Source organism: Sinohyriopsis cumingii, chromosome 18 (assembly GCF_028554795.1).
Source record: "Sinohyriopsis cumingii isolate HCF-2022 chromosome 18, ASM2855479v2, whole genome shotgun sequence".
Taxonomy (NCBI): domain Eukaryota; kingdom Metazoa; phylum Mollusca; class Bivalvia; order Unionida; family Unionidae; genus Sinohyriopsis; species Sinohyriopsis cumingii.
The window spans coordinates 30,422,347-30,447,492 of NC_142978.1; the positions used below are offsets into that span (position 1 = coordinate 30,422,347).

The 25,146-nt window shown below is 35.3% G+C and overlaps 1 protein-coding gene across 1 annotated transcript in view; it reads left to right on the plus strand.

The window, feature by feature from the left end:
* The window catches only part of LOC149776306 (lymphoid-specific helicase-like), a 92,219-nt gene that overhangs the window by 54,152 nt on the left and 12,921 nt on the right, over window positions 1-25,146 (plus strand). Inside the window, exons 13-20 of the mRNA XM_089942780.1 lie at window positions 3,045-3,170; window positions 5,528-5,630; window positions 6,665-6,826; window positions 10,726-10,925; window positions 13,360-13,576; window positions 16,094-16,213; window positions 19,507-19,623; window positions 23,227-23,386. Of these exons, the coding sequence (XP_089798906.1) occupies window positions 3,045-3,170; window positions 5,528-5,630; window positions 6,665-6,826; window positions 10,726-10,925; window positions 13,360-13,576; window positions 16,094-16,213; window positions 19,507-19,623; window positions 23,227-23,386 (1,205 nt within the window). The remainder of the gene's footprint in view (window positions 1-3,044; window positions 3,171-5,527; window positions 5,631-6,664; window positions 6,827-10,725; window positions 10,926-13,359; window positions 13,577-16,093; window positions 16,214-19,506; window positions 19,624-23,226; window positions 23,387-25,146) is intronic.

The following is a 25,146-nucleotide window of genomic DNA, read 5'->3' on the forward strand; positions in this document are numbered from 1 at the left end:
TAATCCATGTTTTAATTGGACCCAGATTTCATCTTAGAATTAGTGAAATTAGTCGGGGGAACCAGACTAACTTTACAGCAGCACCCCAGATGATTTAAACTGCACCTTTTGTTCATGTGAAGCATCTGCATGATCAAACTGTTGATTATAGAATTTTTTTTATATGGTGTCTAGAAAATGATGCATGTTTAAGACAAAAGGGAAAATCAGCTTCTAGGAAAGTGTTAATATTCAACACAGAAGAATAAAAAATAATCAGATTTTTGTGAATAAAAGCTGGAAGGGACATAATTATGTCCATTGGGCTTCACATCCCAATTTGATTATGTCTCATGGCAGGAGATATGATTGCCATCATCAAGAATTATGTGAAGTTGAGAGCTAGCAAGAAGCCATTGAGCTTTATAGGGTTTGGAACTAGAGTTTACAACTGTACTAATGGTAAATAAAGTTTACACATACTTTACTAACTTTTCAGTTGAACATAATGTTTATCGTCAACTTTACAGTAGCAGTATATAATTTGTTACACTTTACTGAAAACTGGTCCAACTTAGAGAAGAAGAAAAACAATCCCCTTGTTAGGGTTGGCAAGTCTGGTTGGTCCTCATTGAAAATGGAGACAATTTGATCTCAACATTCCTGCCATCTTGAAAATCTTGTTTGCTGGTCTTCCTGAACAGAAAGTCATATTGTCATAAGGTGGCCATCTTGAAAATCTTAACTGAATGTATGGTTATTGTAGCATGAGGTTTGTACCAGAAGGCTTTTAACGTACATGCCAACCATTATGCATTTGGTCATTATGCTTTTTCCTACTAAATTATGCCTTATGCGCAAATGTATTCAGATTACGCGTTTTTGGTATATCCCCCTCCAAAATAAATTAATGATTTGTTTTCTCATTTTTATTAACATCCCATTAATCCCACAGACCGTATTCTAGAAGAGACAACTTCTGTGAATTATGATATAAGAGTACGCTTGTCTGTAGACGTACATGCATTTTTCTAACACTAGTATGTTCTATTTATAGCATTTGCCCATATTTCCAAGAAGTAGGCTGGTTATACTTTCAAACGTTTGACCTCAGTTTCTATTTATAGCAGTCGTATGGTTTAGCTAAGAGAGAACAGACTGTTTTTCTAACTTATAATCTTTGCTCGCAGAATCTTTGTTCAAATTGATGACTGGTACAGAACCAGTCTGTATGTATTTGGCGCTAAAAGTCAAGTCGGATTTATTCTAGTCAATGCGTGTGTTAAGAGCATAAAATGTTTTTCAAATAATCCCACAGATGGAGTAGAAAAGATGAAAAATCACTTCAGAGATGAATACATGAAATACATATTACAGCGTTCCATTCTAGGGTAGTTTCACGCCCCTTGCAGGCTGTGTGGAAAGGATTTTAATATTGGCCATGGTGGTAAAACAGAGAAACCTTGATTTAGCTCATTTTACTAACTCCAGCACTAAGGTAGCTTCATTTTTGTTTACAGCCGAACTATATTGTGCACAAAAATTTTATAAGTGCAGATATGTTATGTACCAAGTTCTTAAAAGAACTTGGACTACCCCTAGCAGTAGAAGACTACATTGGTCCTTTGTTCAAATGGATGTTTCCTGATTCCAAAGATGCAGAAAATATGCATGTGCAGGAACAAAATCATCTAATATTGTTAGGTGTTGAGCAGAAGATAATTCACTGAACATTTCAGAAACCATGACAATTGGGCTGTTTAGTATTGCAGCAGACAGGAGTAGTGATTATGACAAAAAGTTGTACCCAGTCTGAGTAAGAGACTTTGACAACGAAAAGGGCAAAGTCAGAGTGCTCTTCTTTCATTACCAGAATTAACAGTAGATTCCACTGGAGAAAACAATTTTTTATTTGCTTGATAATGCTTTGAATAAATATAAGTTGGCAGAACTGTATGGGGTTTTCAGCTGATGCTGCATCAGTGATGACTGGAATTCATAAAGGAGTTGCATTCTATATTTTGAAAAATGCCTCCATCATTGTTCATATCAAGTTGTCTCTGTCATATGATGCACCATGCTGCAGGAAAGGCTGCTGATAAATATTAAGGAGAACTCCTGAAGTATCAAGTTGGCACTCTACCTGACAATGTCCTTCATGGGACAGTTGATTTTTTTCATCTTATTTGCCAGCTAAAAGACCCAATAACTGAAAGATATAGATTTCCTCTTCTTTGTCAGGGTATGAAAGGACTGTTGGTTATTTACCATTCTAATGCTGACTGTGAGAGATTGTTCAGCATTGTTAACAAAAGTTAAACTGAATTTAGATCCAGGCTCTGTAATAAACCAGCATTTAATGCTCTACTGGTGTGCAAAACATTTATAGTCTCAGCTGGTATGAAGGGTTTTGAAATGCAATATGAGAGTCGAAAACTTGAAGCAGTAATTGATGTTAAAAGTCCAGAGGGATAAATAAATCATTTTGTACATATGCTTATTGAATTTTGATCATGTTATATGTGGATTACTCTTTTTCTGCTTGCATTACTCTTTTTGTCCAGTTGGATTACACTTTTTCGTCGCAAGTGGTTGGCATGTATGCTTTAATCATATGTAGTTGCTCCTAAATGAAAATGGTGCCAATCTTGCATCTAATGTTATTAGTTAAATGACCAACTTGAAACAGTTATTGTCACTACTCATCCTGAATAAATGGTCACATCAACTTAGGGTTGTCACCAAAAGACTTGCTATGATGTCTGGTTGATCCTAAATGAAATTTGGTGCTAATCTTGTACCAAATATAGCCATATTGAAAATCTTGTTATTGCTATAGAATATCATAGAAGCTTTCAATCCTTTGATCCCTGGAAATTCTGTTTGGCCAGTAGAGCATAATTTTCTTTGAGGAACTCATGTTTTATATCTGGTCATGTGAATAAGATGTTGTTGCCAACTTCCTACTTCAGTTTTTTCATCTCCTTTGTTAGTGGATAGGATATTCCTATGATAAGGCATGACATAATTTATTTTTATTTAATCTACATTGATTTTAATTGCAGAGAATTGAGAATGTACCGTAATACCCACCGCTTATTATTAACGGGAACACCTCTTCAGAACAACCTCGCAGAGCTTTGGTCCTTGCTTAACTTCCTTCTCCCAGAAATTTTTGATGACCTTGGCAGGTGAGTTTGATATTTAAGATTTGCACCCATAACTTGAAAAGGGTGAGCTCTGCTTATATGTGACAGTATTTTTTAGATTATAATGAATCTCTCTTTACTTAACCATGATGCATTATTTTGGCAGAATTTTCCTAACCTTAGGAGTACAATCACTGCTTCACAAAACTAGTCCTCTCAGGCTAATGTTTTGGGTATGAAAGCCAAAAGTTGTATGCCCACGTAGATAGGATTATGACACAATTGATTCCTAGATATAATGAGATTGGTGCTAGGTTGTACAGTCACGACACAAACATCCGAAATCAAGAGTAATACACACAACAGAGTAAGTTTGAGAGGTTTCTCCTCCGAATACATTCCCCGAGCACCTCAGTATTAGGAATATAAACCAGCGACCTCCCAAATCCAGCCCTACTCCAAGGCAAAAGTTCACCTTTTCTGTCTGACAAAAGACAGTAGTTGTCGTCCATTACCTCCCCTTGCCACTGCAAGGTGTTTAAATTTTTTAAGTGTCACTTCCATGCACAACCTCTTATGGAATAAAGCCCCCCCCCCCCCCCCCCCCAACCAATAATCTAAGTCTTTGTGAAACTCAAGCCTTTCATTCCAGATTTTGGATTTGTTTGGTCCAACATTGATTTCATAAACAGGTGATACATTTATTTGGACTAACATTGATTCATGAACATGTGACATACTTTATACTTATAATTTGGCAGATATTTAGTCTTTTAAAACCACATAATACAAACATGCTATTGTTGATGCATGTTGACTTCAAGTGTTCACACATGCTGTCTTTAGTTCGCTCATTCTGTTTATAGCAAATGTTATTTAGTAAATTATTTAATGATTAATCAAGACACTGACTTGATAATTTCATATTTCTATTTTTTATCATTGCAGAAACATGTCTTCTAAATGTAGTAAATACAAGAAATAGATAGCAGTGGAAGACATGCATGAGTTCTTCCTGGCATATACAAAATACACCTCTTTTTCCCCATGCAGTGTGTAGTTTGTTGCCCAAGGGCCTAAGTATAAATCCAAACACTGAATCACTTGGGAGCCTTGCTGGGGACATTATTGGGGTCTACTACTCACTCCACATATGTACATTTAAAATCAGAAGGCTGATGCCCTCCACCACTGTGACATTAGCAGGTTTGGGCAAGATGAGAGCAGATATGTTGTAGCTGGATGCACATGCCTTCCCACAAAATATGCATCGACTGGTACGGTAGATGGCAAAACATTTCCTGACTTAAGGCAAAGTTTTACCTCTCCATCCATATTTTTTACCCCATGTTTAGGCAGCCCAGTGGGCTTAAGCCCTCCACAAATTGGAGCATGGCCTTCGTGCCTTTAAGACTGGGTGCCAGTAGTATTTTCAAGTGGGGGTGTCCAGTTTTACTGTTTATGCAGAAATTATGGCTTCATGTATTTAAGGATGAGAAGCTTAGTGAAAGAAATGTCCCTGTAGCTAAGTAGTTGTTACACATGCATGGGGGAGGTAGTAGTGGAAAAATCCATCTGTCCATTCATGTTTCCAGCACAACCAGTACAGAAGCTGACCAGCCTGGCTTCTGCAAATGTGACAACTGGGCCGACCATCATTCATCTCCTGCTCCATCAACAGTTCCAGTATTCATTTATCTATTTGCTAGGAAAGACCAACAAGCACCCAGACAGTTACCACAGTCAGGTTGAGTGGCTGACTTGTGTTCTTTAGAAAGGCATCTACAAGACCCAAATGTCAATAGACCTTTGTTTTCACAGCAATGACTGCTGTCCAATTGCACCTAATATGCAGGAAACAAGTTTTTAAAAAATGCTGGTAGAATACAGTATTATTTTGAATGGACTAAGAATTAATCAAGAAATACCATAGAACTATGGCCACATGCAAAATCACCAGGATCTTGCTGAAAATGTCTGCATTTGACTTTAGCACTATGTTCCCACCATCATCAGAACTTGAACTTGTAGAGCCAAAGTGTCCTCAGCTTGATCAGTGCTTTTAGGTCTCATGGTAAGAGTGAAGCATTTCAGAAGAATGAAATACCAATGATATGAATTAATTTAAAATGTTATTTTGCTTAGAAACAAAACAATGACAGGTTTGTAACTGAGGAAAAAAAGACTGCCAACTCCCAAACTGTTTGAAAGCACCCCTTCAGGTACAGTGTCTTCACCTAGGCTTAGAGTCTACGTACCAGTCACCATTTTACTTTATATGCATTTAATTACTATATTGCTTGAGAAAAAAAACTTTTTGTCTTTTGAAAAGTGCTTTAAGTTCCAGATAAAATATGTTTGAGCCACAATTTTTTGGCAAAATATATACTTTGTTTCAGTTTTGAAACCTGGTTTGATGTGGAGCACATAGGATCTGATGATGTGAATGAACAGATTGTAGCAGAGGAACAGAGGAATAATATACTATCCATGTTGCATCAGGTAATATAGTTAGTTAAAAAATAAAACAACAAAAATACTGTCCATGTTGCATCAGGTAATACACTTAAAAATAAAAAATAAAAACAACAAAAATAATATCCATGTTGCATCAGGTAATACAGTTAATAGGTAATAGAAAACAACACAAAAACTGTCCATGTTGCATCAGGTAATACATTTAAAAGTTAAAAATAAAAAAATTAAAAAAAACTGTCCATGATGCATCAGGTAATACAGTTAATAGGTAATAGAAAACAACACAAAAACTGTCCATGTTGCATCAGGTAATATAATTAATAGGTAATAGAAAACAACACAAAAACTGTCCATGTTGCATCAGGTAATATAGTTAATAGGTAATAGAAAACAACACAAAAACTGTCAATGTTGCATCAGGTAATATAGTTAATAGGTAATAGAAAACAACACAAAAACTGTCCATGTTGTATCATGCCATACAGTTGAATGTAAATATCAAAATGCTGAAAGAAAACAAATGGGCAGTACCAGATTGATTTTACGTCTTGGATAAGAGACTAGAAGAGAAGAGAATCATAGAATTCTGATATCTTTTTTTGGTCCAGGATTAAAAATGAAATTAAAACAAGAATTTTTTTTCCCCACTAGGTAATTGTTTCATCTTGTTATGGAGTGTAATTTAAGTTGTAAATAATAATTTTCACATTAGGTTTGTTAAAATGAGTGGCTTGAATTTGTAAGCTCTCAGAACCTGATACTTCCTCTGAAGGCTATGAACATTTTTACATATGCTTAGCTCTGTGATCTTTCATCATTATCAGTTGCAGTATTCAATTGAAACTTTGGGATAATATTACAATAGGTCTGAAGATTATATGCCGATACATTAGGAGTTTTACCCATGTTACTACACCACAAAATCTTGTATCATGTTCAACGATGTTGAAATGTTGTGTGAACATGTGAGAAAGTAAGGTACAGAGTTATACTGATGTGTATATGGATGCAGGTGGGACACTCGGTTCCACTAAACAATTATTTTCCCATCTTTGCAGATCTTGGCACCTTTCATGTTGCGCCGTGTGAAATCTGATGTGGACATGGTAATCCCACCAAAGAAGGAGGTGCTGGTCTATGCACCACTCACAAAAGAACAGCAAGAGTTATACACAAGCCTTGTGGACAAGACAATCTTTCAGAAAATTCAAGAAAAGAATGTAAGCTTTTACTTAGGGCTATTCCATTTAAACATACCCCATGGTGGGGGGGTGGGGGGAAGGCACATTCAAAAATGGGTGACCACCCATAGAAGTGATTTTTTTCTACCACTACCAGTCATAGCAGTAAATTTTGGACACCCATGCCCATGCATAGAAGCAAATTTTGGAAATTCATTACCGTGCATACAAATTACTTTAATAGAAGTGAATTATATGTTGATTAATTTTTATTATTTGTAACTTGAATAGAAGTATTAAACTTAATAATCAGAAATAAAATATAATGGATCTAATCAATATTTATAATTAAAGATAATATGATAAATAAAAAACATTTTGTGAATAATAATAATAAAATGAGCTGTTCATTTTTGATCAACCGGGTATTTATGGTTTTCAAGTTTAAGGACGAAACATTGCCTTGACAGTTTATTTTGGATTAAAAGCACAATATTTACATAGTTTAAGATCAATATGTTTAAGAGCTCCAAAATAATAGTACCCAGAAATTATATATGAAATTTGATAGCAGGGCCATACATGTAAGTTTTAAAAATTATTTTCAAGTTAGACAAGGTAATATGTATTTTATATGAAGGGATTAAAGAAATTTTAAAAACCACAAGATGCCTGAATTGCTTTTATTTTCTGTAAACATGGAAAATGTTCCCCAACAGACTGCGAACATGCAGCTTTAATTGTCTTATATAAAGATGACACATGTCTCATATCACACCTTTTACACACAGCATCATTGGATACTCAACCAACCCATTTGAAGTTTTTACGTGTTTATTTGTTCAAACAAACATTACAAAACAAAAACATTACCATACTATATATATACGGTTGTTGTCTTTCCCAGGCATTATTGTTGTATCTTGCCCTAATTAGTCAAATATTACACCTGTAAAATTTCTGCAATTTTCAACCACACAAAACTCATTGGATCAGCAGTTGCATGTAGTTCAGAAACCATAAACAATTCCACAAAACAGTTTTCCCATGACAAAGAGTAATATTTTGAAATAAGGTAGTTTTTTACAAGGTCAACATATTTGTAAAACCATAAAAACCATTATTTTCACAGTGATTTGTGAATAATTTGTCCAAATTTTCAATAATTTATCTTTTCATATCTAAACTTTGCTGTCTTCAAATCAGTGAGAATGCAGATATATCATTGTTTTAGAGGAAATATTTCAAAACTCCTGACTTTTCTATGAATGTTTACATTAACTGGCCGGAATTGGTCTTTTTTCTTACAACTCACAGCAGATTCAAGTAACAGTGCATTATTTATGGAGAGTACCAAACTATATTTGGCCAGCCAATGGCAAACCCACAGTGAGTAATAAGATAAGAACAACATGCTGGGAACCAGTCCATTTCCGGCTTACATAGAAAAGTGTGAGCTTTTCAAATAAATTCACAGGAAGCATTCAAACACATGTACCGTCCACCATTTTTAATATTGCTCTTTGGTCACTTTTTGAAAATTCTTGACCTCATGTTATTTCATGCTGAAAGTTGCATATTTTTTACATATGGTTATATATAAATGTGTCGTGAACATTCAGCTTCAAGAATAATTCTTTTTTTTCTATGTTGCATGTACTTCTGAAGACTTTCTATGCCTTTTTATCACATGCCCCCTAACATTTTTGCATGAAATAGCATACTCATGAGACATACCAAGTTGAAATTGTATGTTACTCTTAAAAGCAATAGTGCATATTCAGTGTTCTTGGATGGTGCAACATTAAATTTTGGATTTCCAAAATTTGCATATTTTCATAATAATTCTGACCCTTGTTTTGAGCAATATTACATAGTTCGTGAAGTAAAGACAACTGTGGTGTCAGAGATAGAGAAGAAACTGGCACTAAGTTGGTTCTCAAGAAACATTTATGATATGTATTTGTTTAAATGGAGAAATACTACAGATTGATTCTCTATTCCTTGGCTTGTGATGACAATATTCATATTGATATTCACAAAATAATGGCATGAAAATTTTAAATGAATTTGTTTTCATTCTTCAAAATTCTGAAAAATATTTGAACTTGTACCTCTTTTTTTGTCCTTAGTAAACATGAACATTTTAATTTTAACACCAGTGTCTCGAGATAAAAATCCTCCCTAGAACAGATGACCTGACATTGATAATATCTCAGTGATCACAATCACATAATATTATCAATACGTCTAGTATCACTGAGTCAGTGAGTGATACTCCCGTCGAGTCTGTAACTTCGAAAATATATTACACAACAAAAGTTGTACAAATATTTTGTAATAAGTTTGGTATAATGAATGACAGTACGTCTGTATAATCCGATTCCTTGGTATAAATGTCTGCCTTTTCATACAATCGTTTTCGTGTGTTTTTGAACCCAAATTGTGTCATATTGTTGTCATTGTTTACATTTTGTACGTACCCATGTGCCGGGAAGAGTTACCGTTCTTGCTGGCATGGGTGACCTTTGAAAAAGACGTAATTTATGGGTTTTCCGCAAATATTCGCACACATTTTACCATTATTCTTGTAAAAAGAACTACAAAGTATTTAAAAAGTAGGCGTAGGTGAGCGTATATGGTCGCTTATTTTGTTTTCCAGCGTTTTGAAAAATTCGTTTTTTGTATTTTTCCCCGCTGAACACGTTGTAGAAATGGCCCAATGTCATATGCGCTAAATATAGACATTTGACCTTTCAACCAAGAATACATTCGGATGTAATAATGTCTGCTTTTTACATATTAAAGTGGAGAAAGTACTGGGTGTAATGAGGTTGACATTTTGAGAAAACGTTAATGTTGATCACCAGTGCCCTCTAGCGGCTTCCCCTGTTGCTACTAACTATTGAAGAATCAACATTGATCAAAAACTGCACGTAGCGTAATAAATTTGGTAGCAATGTCTGCTCAGGCATTCCACTTCATACTCCTACTAAAACTTTTACGTAGTATTTATAAATTTACGGAATGCCAGACCATTTTCCCACGCTATCACTCAACATGACCATGATTGCGCCCATTTAATATGCTAGTGCAACGCATGGAATACTGTCCCCGTTATAGTGAACTGAAAATCAGTTTATACCTAGGTTCAGTACCTCATTTTCAGTCAACCAATGAGAAGACAGCATTTCATTCTGTGCGGTGCACTTGCATATTAAGTAGGTGCGATCATGGCCATGTCGAGCTATAGCGTGGGGAAAATGGCCTGGCATTCCATAAATGTATAACAGTCCGTCAAAGTTTTAGTATGCATACAAAGTCTAATGCCTGTCAGAGCAAAACATAGGTACCAAAATTATTATGTTACGTGCAGTTTAGCTTAAAAGGTCACGTGAAGTCGCATGAGAAAGTTACGTCAAACTCTTAAGCTATGAATTAAGTTGGATATTAAGATTGACTAACAAAATGAATAGGTCTCTACTTTTTGAAGTTGTAAGTTTAATGAAATCTTTTATTACACAATTCAGAAATAATAGGTGCCCACCCATGCTTATGAAAGATGTAGTAATGAGAGAAATCCTTTGAAAATTTTTACATTTGCAGGGGCCCCGAGTGGTCTAAAGCGCTCTCCGTTACGGATCACTGCCATCTCGCCTCTGTCTGCGCCGGTTCGAGTCTCCGATTCAGCCAATGTGGGTATGTGAGAAAGCTTGCCAGTAGCTTCTCGTGGGTCGGTGGTTCTTTTCGGGTCTTCCCGGGTTCTTCCTCCACCAGTAATACTGGCCGCCATGTATAGCCTATCGTGTGCTGAAAAATGGCGTTAAACCCCACAACAACAACATTTGCTAAATCAAGACTGGATATAGGATTATTATAGATTAGGGAATTTTAATTGTGTTCACAAACTCATCATTTGATATCTCTTCCAATGGCAGAAAAACAAGGATGTTATTGAGCTGAATGAGAAAGGCCGGCCCAAAAGGAAATCAAGTTGTAAGAAGGTTGACTATAGTTTAATGATAGAGACTGCTGATGACTCCAAGATGCCCAGCAAGTGGAAGAAAAAGGAGGATGAGGAAAATATAGAAGCTTGGGTGACAGCCATCATGAACAACCAGAAAGCCAAGTCAAACAAGTAAAGGGAGCAAGAGAATGTAAACTTAACTTTACACCAACAATTTTAGGAGCACGTTTTAAATTAAATGTTTTCTTTAATTGTTCTTTTGAGGTTTGGTTCAGACTCAGGATTTCTTGGGTGAAATGAACACAAGCTCTTTTTGTGTCATAATGTCATACTTTATCTTTTTAGCTGAGATTTTCTTCAGTATTGTCTAATTGGTCGAATGGGGTAATAAAATGGGATTATGTGAGATTTTCTTTTGAAACGACAAATTGGTCTTATGGGTTATTTATGAGCTGAAATGTTTTTGAAAAAGATTTTAATTTTTTTTTTTTAAAGAAAAGAAGTGGCTGACATTTTTTTACATTTTCTGCAGAGTGTAAATATTGATACTTCGCCACGTCTTTCTGAGGAAAGACCTTCCATTGGCCCTAGCTTTTCCTCCTCTTTTTTGTTCGACTTAACTATTTCCATACTTTCCAGAATGGTCCTGCTTTTCTTTTTTATATGAAAATGCCCCTACTTCATACTTTTTTCACAAAAAATTGGTGGAAATGCCTGGACACAATTTCGAGTCTGATTTAAGTATTTCTGCCATTGGTCCATGTGGTAAATTAATAGATTGGTATTATGCACCATTTAAGAGAACAATGCTTGCTGCAAAATAGATAACATTTTTTGGGGCTGGTCTTAACAGTGCTTTGAACACATTATTGGCTATAATATGCTGATGAATTTGGAGTTCAATGCCTTTCCCAAAGACACACTGAAATAACTGTTCTCAGCAGATATCAGTATTACAACCCTTGGATACAAGTCTAATGCTATACCAACTAAACTACCACAGTACCCCCTCCAAAATAGAAGATTGTGACTAAAGTAACAATATGTGGTAGGTGCCTGGGTTCAATAATGCTTTCACTTTGGTGAGCAAGGTCTTCCATTAGATTTAAAGTTGGAGGGGGAGTTGCCAAAGTAGGCAGACGGTTTTGGGACCTCCCCTAATGGTACAACAGGTTTTTATTAAAAATAAATAGCAGGGTGTAAGTAAAAATAGCCAGGTAAATCACCTTCTTTCCGGCTGACAAGAAGGCCCGGGTTAGTGTGTAAATACCTCTGTGTGTACATCCAAACCATTGTAAATGCATCCACATTCTAGATTAACCTCAGTGTTCAAGGTTTTTACTTTCCTTTTATTTGAGTACCTTTTATCTCGTCTGCTTTGAATCTGGAATATGTTTAGAGTATTGTTTTTTATTACATTGATGCATCTTGATGTGTACAGTAGCAGTTTAGATGGATCATTGTGACAATACATTTCATGCCTCCCTGACTTAGGTTAAGTCGCTAGTTTTTCAAGGTTCTTACATGTTCATGGATACATCTTGGTTCATAAAATACCAAATTGCCTAAGTAGGCCAGTTGATGATGTAACTTTTGTTTTTGGCCAGTCTGTTGACCGGTATGGGCCACTGAATTTTTGAAATTAAGTGGTGTTGTGTCTTGGTGGGTATAACATCTTTGCACAAGTGGTACATTATTATGATGTATGTTTCATCTTGAAACTTTGCTAGGCTCAATTATTAGATTAGCCTGATTCAGCTGGTGCATATATATATAGCACTTTGCATGCACAGTGCATGGATAATTGTGGCATATAATGATGCATGTACTGTGTAGGGATTATGTGATTGAGATAATTGTTGCATATAATGATGCATGTACTGAAATGCCTTTTTCTCAGACTCCTTATGAATATTCCATAATAGGTTAAGCTGACAGATTGCTTTGGTTGACACCAGTCTTTGTGTTGGTAGATTGGAATGTAAATAAGGGCAAATACAAATGTATATGAACAATAAAAACCCACACAAATCACCATATATTTTCTCACCTTGATGAAGTTACTTACATATTGTCATGTACTCGGTCTAAAACATGTCAGAAAATAAGTAAATTATTATGATCACTTGATTAAAAGTAAAAACTAGAGCTAATAACTTTTAAATGTAACTTCAAAATTAAATTGCAATAAAATTTTGGCAAATCAGCTAATTTATAGGTTTATATGGAACAATATTTGGAAATTATTTATTGGTATGTTGTACATTCATGTTGGTCATAAACTTTAACGTGAAGAATTACATATCATACTCAATACATTTGCTTACATTAATTATCTGTAAAAAGTTTTGATTGCCAGTTAATGAATTGATGCTTGAAATTAGAGGACATTATAAGCTTGCAAATACCAAACTGCGCTTTATTCAAGATAGTAATTGTTCACTAGACTTAAGAAGGAAGCGATGTTTATATAGTCAATTTCTCTGAGTATGGAACGTATCTGCTTCAGAATGTCTGTACCCATATTCAGAAAATAGTATCAAATGAACTTTTTTTGGTAACATCAGTGGAACTAAAATATTTGACGTGATAAATGTTTTTGTAGATCTTCTCTTAAGGAGGAGAAGGTGTCGCAGGTGACAGTGCGGCTAAGCAACATCATGATGCAACTACGGAAGTGCTGCAACCACCCATACCTCCTGGAGTATCCCCTGGAACTGAAGACGGGGCAGTTCAAGATCGATGAGAACCTTGTGAAGGTCTGTGGCAAGATGATGATGCTGGACAGGATGTTAGAGGCACTACAGAAAAGGGGACACAAGGTGAAGAAATCATGTGGTAGTTCTAATGACACTAAGGTTCATAGTTTAAGAAAGGCTTCACTTAGAAAGTGCAAGTAGAGGCACTACAGAAATGGGGACACAAGGTGAAGAAATCATGTGGTAGTTCTAATGATAGGTTCTAAGATTAAGAAAGACTTTACTTAGAAAGTATAAGTAGATTTTAGGTCTCCAGTGCAGTGACATGTTTTAAAGGGGACAAACATGCAAAACTGAAATTCGCGCAAACTTCATATATAATTTGCTATATGTATACGGTTCATTTTCTGAAAATTTGTACCTTTTATTCTTACTCGTTACGCAGAAATTTATGGAAAACCGATCATCTCTCCCGATCTGTCTTGAATAGAAAATCATGCTTCCGTCTGCCTGGAAAAATGGCAGGTGTGACGTAATTTGAGACACTGTGTACACACAAATAGCGGAGAACTCACCCTGGGAGAACTCATCCCAGGTGTCAGGAGAATTCGCCCCATGGTGGTCGGAGAAGTCGCCCCAAGGATCATTTATAATAATTCTGAGATGTCGCCACATGGTTGTTAAGGTTTTATTTATTGTTGTTTTTCTTCAACTTAATAACTTGTTAAATCTATAAAATTTGCAATTTTTCAACTTTTCCATTTGATCAACTCTGCTTCTGTACTTTACAAAAAATAAGTGTTATCTGTCCCTTTTGCTCTGCTCAAATCATTAGATGCATTTTATTTGGAAAAATAGAGTGGGTGTAAGCATGATGTGATGTCTGCAGTTTTATGTATGAAAGGGTTCCAGCCTAATAACCCAAAATCGACTGAATTGGCGATGACCGTCATAAGCCAAAGGGTTATAGTATCATCTCTCTAACTGAACAATTTAATCTGATTGTTCATTGAGATTTGCTAACCATTGATGAATGATACTTGAACTCTATAAAAGCATTATTGATGCCTACCCAGGAAATCCGGTTGCTATTGAATTCAACATCATGGCTATTGCACAGAATTCGGACGGTTTCTGAAAGCTCATCGTTTAGTTTATTTCTTCTTTTTTGACAGTGTTCGTAATTTTTATTATTTCTCAATAAAATAAACTATTTAAAGTTGAACGAGAAGTTTAAAAAATATTTCACTACTAAATTGCCAATGCACAATAAACATGATTACGTTATTTTAGTATATATAACAATACCATGATCACGCGTACATTTTGTTACCTTAAATGCATATTTGAACTGCTTAACATACTTGGGACATAATGAGAAAATCATCTTTAAAAACAAACTTAAATGTCACATTTAGATCCTGGACTAAACTGAATAATATTTCACATGGTCCGAATCAGCTTGGAAGTTTGGAGAATCAGCCAGATACAAAGGCTGAATCAGTCAGCGATTTGTACTGAATCAGCCTGGTCCGAGTTTGAGAGTAATTACCACAATAATGAATAATGTTAGCATAATAGATTTATCAATCAAGAAAGTTAACAGTAGAATTTGTTTTAAAAATTGTATCTTGGTGTTCCGGTGCATGTAGTTACAAGAAATCTAACAAGTATATACACAGACTTTCAATTATAAGTGATTTATTTTTCTATTATTGACATTACACAAACAAAATGAATGCAGAATGGGAAGGAGGGGTTTATTATACGAGTGGAAAACAGTCTTGAACGTAAGTTTGGAAGAAAAATGCACATTCATCCGATGCAGTTACATACAAAACCAAACATGCATAATAAATTGATGTTGGAAACATTGAATGAAAAAGCATAAACATTTCTTTAATGTTGTTTCATTTGGTAGATAATTTCTTGCTTTTCAGAGATGGAGGGAAAAAAAGAGAGTAAAATAATTGAGGATTGTTCCAGAACTGCTATTATTCACACAATTTAGAGCTGCGCATTTAACTATCTTATTTCTACTTGACACATCGCTGCACATACTGAATACAACTCTTATATGTTAATCGTCTCAAATGACGTCACATCCTGTTTGTATGGAAGGGAGCTAACAAATTCGGGGCAGATTCTTTGCGTTTGATCTTGGAATACAGGACAATATTTTGTATGAAATGTTTGCAAATACAATAGATGCAAAGAAAACAATAGTCGGGATAGATTATATACACAAACTACTAAATATCCTTTAAGAAAGGCTCGCAGTTGTGACTTGATTTTTGGATCTTATGTTTGTTCAGGCATGCAGTTTTAAGATGACACTACACACTGAATCACTTAAATTGTCAACAGTGGAGAGGAAACCAAAACTGAGAAGGGTCTGCAGTATCGTATGGTGTTAAAATGACGATGGATGATAAACATGGATGGAGATTCACATCTCTTTCATTAGTTGTATTCTCTACCTTCATCATTATCATTTCTACTGTGGGCTTCCTCTGGCCCTTTACAGTTTAAGCAATTTGGTATGCAGGGTATAGAGATTTTGAAAATACTTCTGCAGTTTGCATTGAATTTTGTCTAAGGCTTTATCAAAAGTGCCTACAATATGCTGGATATTTTCAGGTGTTAATCTTCTCCCAGATGACCAAGATGCTGGACATCATTGAAGATTTCTGCTACTTGAGGAAATATGGATACTGCCGCCTTGATGGCACATGTAATCTGACTGTTAGGAAAGAACAGGTACAAAACCGTATGTTTGAGATTACTTTACCAATGAGACAGATTTTGGGATAGTCCAGGTTTGATATCACTATGCTAATGAGTTTTTTTGTTGGCAGTCCAAGTCTCTGACATTACTATGTCAGTGAGACTGATTTTGTGGCATTAGAAGATGTTACAACTAACTTGATATCAAAGAAATGTCAATTTGCTGCCCCATTCATACTATATGTACTTGCTTGTAAGTTGATTCCAGCAAACTGTTTAGATGAAAATCTGCCTTCGTAATTTGTGCTGGCAGAACTAGATCTATGCATCACGTTAGGAGTATTTTGTAGAACAATTGGCTTAGACCCTGATGTGTCAGTAAATTATGTGAGAGCTGATAAGAGTCTGTATTGTTTGCAGTTGGACACTTCTTGTAAGCTAGTACATATATTAAGTGATGTTTATATTTTGTAATCTGGCTTTTTGGTGTTGATACATTTTGCATAGATGGATAGCAGGTTTATCTATAAAGTATGTCACATCAAGAAAAACTCGTCCTGCTGCAGCATAGGACATGTAATCAAAGGGTCACAGATTCATTTACTATCCTGGTCACATGCCTTGGTATATCCTTGGCAGAGGTAGTTACCTCCCATTTCCTCAGCATGAGATTGCCAATAATCTGTTGAACCTGCCATGAAAACCAAACAACTTCACTGTACTTATTCCGTGTTGGGTCAGTGGTTCTTTGAGACTGCTGCCTCTAGTTTTAGAACTGCTTGAATTTTGGAGACCGGGGTAGAATTGAGATATGATGAGTTCTAGCTATGATCAATCAGTATCCAAGTCATTAACCTGTGCAGTTTTGCAAAGTTTCTGGAGCATTGGTTAAGGAAATATAAATTATCAAATTTCATTCCTATTGCACTGGATTTTATAAAAATTATATACTAAGTGCTACAGTACTGGGCAAAACCTGCTTAATTAGATGCACAAATCGGTTTTTGGAAATTTTTTTATCCTGGGGGAAAAAAGATGCTAGGATAGGCAACAAACAGATGGTCTTCACCATTACTCTGATATAACCTTACTGCAGGCCACAGTAAAATTACCTGTGGGCCTGTGGTTGGACCACCTTTAACTAGCACATCATTGCTGTACACTGGAAACTTTTCTTGTATGCATTTCATGGCATTGTTCACAGATGAGATGAAACAATTTACAGAATTTTCATGGTGCCAGTGCACTATTAACTATCCCATTTTCAGTTTACATTCTTACCAAGTGTTGAGGTCGTGGGTTCGATCCCCAACCGAGTCATACAAAGAATTCTAAAAATGGTACTAACATTTGCCTCGCTTGGCGCTCAGCATTAAGAGGTTAGTGTTAGGACTGGTCAGCCTAGTGTTAGGATAATGTGACCGGGCAGGGACATCACGCTACATGTTTGCGGCATGATGCCCCAGTGCTAGATAGACATCACTATAACCTGCCACACTGCAGACATCGTAGTGATATGACAGAAAAATTGTTAAAGGTATGTTAAAAATTGAAATCACACACACACACCGAGTGTATTATCGAGGGTGGGGGGTTGGGTTGTTAAAATAAGTAAAATTGAAATGTTTCAGCATCACAAAATTAGTAACTACTTGTATTTTTATGCTTCCTGCCTTACCCATGAAGGGTTCATATTGGGTTGCTCACATTATAGCGATCAAAAAGTTTTGTTTCTGCTCAGTAATTTATGAAGGACTTGTTGATTGAATCCAAAATTTGGTGTGAGGCTTGGCATTAACATTACCTTGGTCCAGTTTGATTATTTCGCTTGCAGGCATACATTGTATGCTTTACAACTTTTGAAGGACTTGATGACTTGGAATCTTTATTCAAATTTGACTTTTTTTGATAAATTTCTATGATATGGGCATCTTGTTATCCTTCATTTTCTGGTCAGTTACTTTTAAAAGATGAGGCTGTTTCAGTTAAACATTCTTGAGATTCAGGAAAGGCAGTTTCACTCTCTTGAGCAGTCTCACGTAGATGCAGTTTAGAATTTTGGTTCCTTTTCTTTGAGTAGAGTACTGTGGCTTGTATAATATATTAAAATACAAAAAAAAAAAAAAAACAGCCTAATATTGGTACCATGTACGCCTAAATGGTACAGCCCTTAATGGATTGAACATGTATTAAAACGATGCTTTTCATGAAGAAAATCTAGGTCAACAGAGTAATGAACCCTGTCTGATTTAAAACTTTGCCCTATAGTTGCATTATATTCATGGGTTCATATCTTTTATGGACACATTTGTAGTTTTAAAAATATTGTTATGGAGTTGTGGTCACTTTATTTAACATAACAACAAGGGTATGCCCTAAAAGACAGTGTTACATTTGGGGTATAACCAGAGCTGTTATTTCTATATATTTGCGATATTTTCTTTGGAAAATTCTTGAAAATAATGGACTGTAATATAAGTTAAACAATTTATGGCAGGTTCTTTCTGGGGTATAGTTTCACATTCCAGACTTTCATCCATTCATTAGAATATCTATATGATGACAGTAGTAGGGCATTAGGGGAATTATATGTCACAAACGTGGTAGATATGTATGTGACAATGGTGGTAAGGCATATAGGCTAATTATATACATCACAACAATTGTAGGGCATGTAGTGTAATTATATAATAACAATGGTAGTGCAAATAGGGGAATTATATTTATTACAACTGGTAGGGCATATAGGCTAATTATATACATCACAACAATGGTCGTGCATGTAGGATAATTACATATAACAATGGTAGGGCATAAAGGGGAATTATATTTATTACAACTGGTAGGGCATATAGGCTAATTATATACATCACAACAATGGTCGTGCATGTAGGATAATTACATATATCATAACAATGGTAGGGCATAAAGGGGAATTATATTTATTACAACTGGTAGGGCATATAGGGGAATTATATATATCATTACTGGTTGGGCATAAAGGTATATGTTCAGTACAACTGGTATGGCATATAGGGGAATTATACATATATATCCCAACAGTGGTAGGGCATATTGGGGAATTATACATATATATCCCAACAGTGGTAGGGCATATTGGGTAATTATACATGTATATCCCAACAGTGGTAGGGCATATTGGGTAATTATACATACATATCCTAACAGTGGTAGGGCATATTGGATAATTATATATACAACAGTGGTATAGCATATTGGGTAATTATACATATAACATTGGAGATCAGGGCCACTTTCTATTTCAAATATTAATCCTTTTTTTATATATTTTCTACATGATTCAGATCGAGCAATTCAACAGAGACTCGGACATGTTCATATTTCTATTGAGCACACGAGCAGGGGGTCTTGGAATAAATTTGACTGCTGCTGACACGGTCATCATCTATGATAGCGACTGGGTATGTATTAAATTGCATAATTATTTCTTGTAGATGTTTCAGTTATAGAAAAAAACTATTTTAAGAGGTTGCTTTAGTACAAGGGGAACTGCATTTTGTGCAGTAACCTGGATATTACAAGGTCAGATGTACCACTACAATTTTAATTCTTTTGTTTTAACACTTGATTTTTATACCTTAGTTGTTAGATCCATTTGTAATTAGTTTGAATTGGAAAGACTAGTATCATTTATTTTTATGGCTTTAAACATTTCCATGGTTACTTAACTTCGTGGTTTTGCCTGTGAAGGTTTGTAAGTATTTAATTTAATGGATTAAATTCTATAAATACCTACAGTAAAGAACACAAAAGAACAAAACATGGAGGACAGCAAACAACACTCACTTTAATGGTTAAAACAGCACTACCACCTGTATCAGCAAACACCCATCAAGATACATTACATTCAACATCAAAGGAAGATGATGCAGCTGGCAAAATAAAGCTACTAAGCAGTTATTAAAATACATATTCATAATCTCATCTTTACAATACTGTCATTAAAGGTACACCATCAGCACTTTTCTGACAATTATAGCATTGACACAGTGTCTTAAAAGTGGTAAAACTCAAATTAGATCCCTATCAGTTTTTTGAATAATGTCATCATTCCACATTTGAATCAAACGCGTGACCAACTGCCTCTTGCTCAGGACAGTTAGCAAGCAGTGTTAAGATCTGATCAAATTATCAGTGGTGTTGAGAATATTGGACTTGTTTAATTCAACAATTTAGAATTATTTCTCCAACTACAAAGCAGTAGGATTGCCATGAAATTTGACTTGTACATTCATCCCAGGATCTAGTTTTTCCTGATGAAAATGGTGCTACTTTGACCACCAGTATGACTATCACAACTGTCATCTTGAAATCTTGTTATTACGACTGCTTCATGTAAATCTTGAATTATAGTTATCTGCTCCTTCCAATCAACATGGGGTTTTCACCAATAGACTTGTTATGTTTGGTCCTCGTACATTACGTTTGGCTGCCATGACATTGGTCTTGAAAATCTTTTTGCTGTTATTGCTGAAGGGATGGCCATATTGACATGGACATTTTTTTACCAAAGACTACTAATGATGTCAGGTCATTCCAAATGAAAATGGTGACAATCTGATAACCAGCATGTCCACTGCAGCAGGTAATTTGACAATCTTATTGTCCCTGAAGAATATCTCTAGTTAAAAGGAATTAATTGTCTTATCAAGCATTCTTACAAATTCTCTTTGTTCAGTAAAGCACGAGTCCCTTTCAGTTAGCTCACTTGGTCAAAAGCTGTTTGAGTTCATATCCTGGCCCAATATCTGTTACCATCCACAGTGCTATTTTCAACTTATTCTTCAGAATTGTTTCTTAGGATGTGCTCTATTCATTTGTGTCCCAGGGTGGCATCCTTTCTATTGCATGGCTTCCATATTGTCAATTTCTTTCTTTAGAACAGCTTATCTGGTTTTGATCAATGTTTTTAGGAATTGTTCTTATAACGTGCTTTATAACAGTTATACAATAACACAAGTTTTCCTCTGTCTTTAGTTGTCAGATTTGTAGATGGCTTGTGCTTGGGATAAGGAAGAAACCTTATCAGTTTTGGGCTCAGGGTCACAGTGACTGCAAGAACAAAATTGGTTTCTTAATAATTTATTGAATTCCCCATAATCTACATTTACCCGATTTTGTGGAAGTCTTGCACATTGGGTAATGATGAACCCTGGTTTTTTGGGGGGTGGGGTGGGGGGTGTCACTGAATGAAAGAACAAAAATGGTTTACATACTAGTTATGTATCATCTGCAGTTACCACACCTGGACACTGAAAGATGAAGACTAGTTTCTGCACAATAACATTAGTTCTGCATCTTATATCTGGACCAAACTTTGTGGATGACATGTACTAGGGGTAAAGAAGAAGCCTGGTTGTTTTGGGGTGAAGCTGTCACTGGTCAGGGTCACTGATAGAAAAAAATTATTTGCAAAAAAACTTATTTTGACCACATACCTCATCCAAAGTTTGTGGAAAGCTTGCATGTGGAGTAATGAATAACCCTATTAATTTGGGGTACATCTTCCTTGCAAATTTTAGCATCCTATAATGGGTATTGATAAAGTTTGAACAGAAAAACATCTGGTAAATGGGTAGCCACATAGTGGGAACCATGGGAGATAATTTATAAGAGTTGGTTTCCTTGTCTTAATGAGACCACATTTTTCATCTATCGGTAGGACTGCATTCCAGAGACTGCAGAAGGTAAGTCCTAATGTTAATGTCATTGGGTTAGCATTTTTAGAGAAACATAATTTACTAAAACATTTATGTTTTTGCAAGTCAAACAATAATTGCAATTGCTCATGGTTAGAGATTAAATGAGCAATTGCCCACTGAAGGAATACAGTCATGGTACCTGTAAGCTGTTACCTGTGGTTCCACACAAGCGTAACATGATATATGCTGTGGGTGGACAGTTCATTGTACAACCTGAAATCAAGGAGAGAAATTGTAAAATATATAAGAGACTTGACGGGAATATTTGATATGAATAGTGATGTCTTTATTGTTATGCTATACTCTTTCAAGCCAAGTTGTACATTATCTTTCTTTACGATTAGAAGGAATTTTTGTTGCAAAATAAATTTATAAGAATTATATCCCACTACAAACCAATTAGCTCTTGAATGCCAGTGCTTTTAGTAAGGTTTGCAAAAGAAAGTAAACATGTGATTGAATGTAAAATTGTATGAATCTAAATCAGGTTTATACAAAAAGTATTTGGACCCTAAGATGCGATGTTTTGGGAATTGAAAAATTACAGGAACATATCAGTGTTTTTGAGTAATTCTGGAAGGTAAAACTGGATTTTCTTGTGCCAGTAATTCTGGCCAAAGGGAGGTAAAAATAGATTATCGAGTGCCAGAAATTTTTGTATTGAATTATTACAGCATTTTGGCTAGAATTGCAAAGGACATTTTTGTTTTTGTTTGTTTTAATGGTATTTGTAACATTATTGGTTGTATCATGCTGAGGAAATGTGAGCTAAGTGCGTTTCTCTATGATGCACCAAGGTACCTGACTTGGGCTGGGCCAGTATTGAACTCACAACCCTTTGATCATGAGCTTCATGCTGTACCAGCTAAGATACTGCAGTTTCCATTTCAAAGGACAAGTTACAATAGGAAACCATGTGACATAATCCTTGAATTATGCTACCTTGCACTTGAAATGAGATCAGTGCTCACAGTTTCTATTCCTTATAGATCCAGCCAGTGTTATCAAAAGTGTAAAGATTATAAATAACGCTTGAAGCTGTCGTGATAGGTACTGCAAAATGCCTTGTATAAATTCTAACTTTTGTGTGATGTGTTTAAAAAAAGGCATCAGATGTTTTGTCAGTTGGTTTATCATGTAAATTGTTTCTAAGTTTATTTATTCCACATTTGATAATATGGTAGAAGTACATGTATTCAATATGGATAGGGAAATTTGACAAGTCATTAACAGTAAGAAAATGTTTTCAAATAGGCAAATCCCAAGTTTGCCGTATTCTAAAAACTTAATTTCTAAATGCAGAATCCCCAGTGTGATCTTCAGGCTCAGGACAGATGTCACCGTATTGGCCAGACCAAGCCTGTAGTTGTCTACCGGTTTGTCACTGCAAACACCATTGACCAGAGAATTGTTGAGAGGGCTTCTGCCAAGCGTAAGCTGGAGAAGATGGTCATACATAAAGGTAAGACATTCAATCTGAGTTTGCAAGTTTTTCAGTGGAAAATCACATTGCTGTTCGATACTAAATGGGTTTCAAAATACCTGTCATTCAGGGATTTTAGGTTTTATTCATGAGGAATTCTGTAACATGCGGCAAACATTTCATAAAGATATTTCTGCAGGGATGGAATTTTTCTGGTTTTAGCTGGAATTCTTGATTTTTAATGCAAACCAGTTGCCCTTGTTTTGCTAAAATTTCTGTCTCTTATGTATTTTTTTAATTAAAAGTCTGAATATTTTTTCTTTCCATATAATTCAAGTGGGAAAGAAAGTAACAAAGTACCAAGACACCATATAGCAGAAGTTAACTGTGCATGCAGAAGGTTTTAATGGTTTCACTATTTGTGCATTTTGTTGCAGTGTCTCATACTCCTGATCTTTTGAAATAATTTCATGGCTTCTGCAAAATTTAAATTTGTTAAAAGAGGAAACTATGGAGATCACTAAATTTGACCAGTCAGTATTTAAAAAAATGTTTACAGTGGGGCTGGTTTATATATTCTGGCAGACTAAGACTTTAAAATTTTGCATTCAAAATGTAAAGCCACAAAAAACTCCTGTGCACAAGATTCCCAGTTAGAAAAAATAAACCGATTGCCTTTAGTAGCAGGACCTAAGCAAAAATAGCTGCAAAATTCTTTCCCACCTTTCAAAAGGAGGCAGATAGAATAGTAGTACTTGTATGTTGATAAAGTAGTTACATTTATGTACTTGTATGAACAAAGTTCAAGTTAATAAATTATAATAATAATTAATAATATTTTTTCTTACATGATTTTGAAAGTGTTGTGCATGTTTTGAGTTACTTTTGAAATTGCATGCTTTGCACATGCCCTACAGATGCATGGAAAATTATCATTTTTTTATGTGGGGAGGGAGGCTTATTCCATCCCTGTTTTAGGCACACGAATTACTGTTTGGAAAGGCTGCATGTTTTGTATTCTTTTTCTATGGGCCAATCAGCAAGAGTGAATTTCAGATGCATAAGACATACATTTGAATTATGTGCATGTATTATGCTTGTTTTGCAGTTTGTGACAATGAAATACAAACTTCTACTGGCCCATATATGTTTAATTGCAACTGTTTATCAGTCTTTTTACTTTTTATTTTTTGTAACATTTGTCCTTTCTGCCTGATGTTAATCATTAATCTTTTTAAATGATACCAACATTAAAAAAAATAAAAACACGCAACTTGCAAATAAATAATTTGAAAGTAAAATTTCATTCAGTTCATTCTGATACCACACACTATCAGTGAACAACATGGATAACAAGTCAGGCAAAAGTTGGGAGAAATGATTTTAAAAAATTCCAACTGTGAAAAGTTCTTTGAATTTTAAAAATATTGATGAAAGTTGGGAAAACCACAGGAATTGTCTGCCACCACTTGACGCCCAAAGCAATTATGTAATTGAGTCATAACCGATCTAATCCTGAGTTAAATGTATCAAGTTCCAACCAGAATATTTGGAGGTTGCAGCATGGATTGTTTGGGTGCTTGCCATAAACATATTTGTTGAGTCAATCCAAACGCTCAGTGCATTAGATTCATTTAGTAGATTTTTTTCCACAGACAGCTTTATGTCCATATTTTATATATCACTTGTTATGAAAATCAATCCAGCATCACACGAGGGCAACATGGTGGCGGCAAATCTTAGCCGCTTACCAGATGGCCTTTGTTAAATTTTTTGTTAAATCGAGTCATATCTGCATG